This window comes from Wasmannia auropunctata, unplaced genomic scaffold (assembly GCF_000956235.1).
Source record: "Wasmannia auropunctata unplaced genomic scaffold, wasmannia.A_1.0 LD335294.1, whole genome shotgun sequence".
NCBI lineage: Eukaryota > Metazoa > Arthropoda > Insecta > Hymenoptera > Formicidae > Wasmannia > Wasmannia auropunctata.
Window position 1 is genome coordinate 75,153 of NW_012027596.1, and position 1,561 is coordinate 76,713.

Genomic DNA, 1,561 nt, shown 5'->3' on the forward strand with positions numbered 1-1,561 from the left:
CCAAATATTTAACTGTCAAATATAAAATGGACACCCTGTATATATATATATATATATATATATATATATATACATATACATATACAGTGTCCCATTTTATGGAGGAATCTCAAAATTTTTTTTTGCCTTGAATCACTTACTATATTTATTTTTAAAATAAAATTTTTAGAAAAAAAAATCAATTTTTATGCACAATCGATGAAACCTTACTTACAACTAAAATTCCAGCTATAAAAATTACTGCTTGATTATTTCAAAATTCTGTTCTTCCAGAGTCTTGATTTTTTTTGAACGTTCTCGCGCGATATGTTCCAAGATGTTATAAAATTCCGAATTTGCGGTAAAAAGACGCTTGAAATCGCGACGATGCAAGCGAAGCAGCTCGCACACTTCTAAAGCGATAACTGATTCCTCTCTACGTTTATTTGAATAAATCAAGCCAGCCTCGCCAAAGTGATCACCATCGTGAAGATGATATATCTTGAAAGAATATTCTTATTATTCGATTGTATTTACAAACAAAGCATGAATTCATTTTTTCTCTGTGTAAATATTTTCAATTACTTACTTCTTTTCCAGAGAATGTGATTAGTACAACAGTTCCGCTGGCTATAAAATACATACAATCATCTTCGATACTGGCTTTGTAAATTATATCTTCCTTAAGATATATCACTGGTTTCAATGAATCTACAATAAAATCAATCTATCGTTAAAATCGAAATTTCCATCTTTCAAAACAAATAATAGCCGAAGAAGTAGAAAATACACATAATAGTAAGACTGCAATCACGTGAACATTAAAATCATTGTGACAAATATTACATCATCCATTTAATATAACATTACATCAGAATAATATACCTATAAACAATCACACAGATATATTAGAGGGATATTCAAAATAGGGATATCAAAAGAGAGATATCAAAAATCACCATCTACTTATAAACATTTTGACAGATAACAATATACATATATGGGAACATATGTTGAGTAATTAATAAATAATTATTCTTAATATGTTATGAGTACATCTGAGTTATATTTGAAACAAATATACATATGCGCGTGTTTGCCGAGCAAACATCTGTATGATGTCTAACTTCTTTTCCTTTTTCAAAAAATAAAGTTTTTAAAATAGATATCAAATTATTAATAATAAAAATAAACTTTTTTTTGCTTCACCTTAAAGCACATAAGTATGCAGTAGTCTTATTTATTGAATGTATAATATATCATTTTTTGACTGTTTTTCTGTATTTTAATATAATATATTAGGCTATAAAAATTTTTAATAAATCAATGTTTGTTTTAGCATTTGAAGGATAGCAATTTAATAGTTATAAATTAATTATTATTAACAGGGAATGGAAAGTTACTTTTTAAAAGTAACTAGTTATCGTTACTCGTTACCGAGTTAAAAAAATAACTAGTTACCTTTACTTAAAAAGTAACGATTCGTTACTTTTCTGTTACTTTTTTAATGCTGAAACGAGATCAATCTAAATAATTTAAGATGCAATTTTTTGCTTTAATATTAATAAAAGCAATATAACAA

The 1,561-nt window shown here is 26.3% G+C and overlaps 1 protein-coding gene across 1 annotated transcript; it reads right to left on the reverse strand.

Annotated features, from left to right (window-relative positions):
- Positions 1-140: 140 nt before the first annotated feature.
- Positions 141-690, reverse strand: LOC105457306 (rap guanine nucleotide exchange factor 4-like; the record flags this gene model as incomplete). Its single annotated transcript, XM_011701912.1, has 2 exons — positions 141-480; positions 569-690. Coding segments are annotated over 2 exons (365 nt in total), but the record flags the coding sequence as incomplete, so codon positions are not given.
- Positions 691-1,561: the final 871 nt, after the last annotated feature.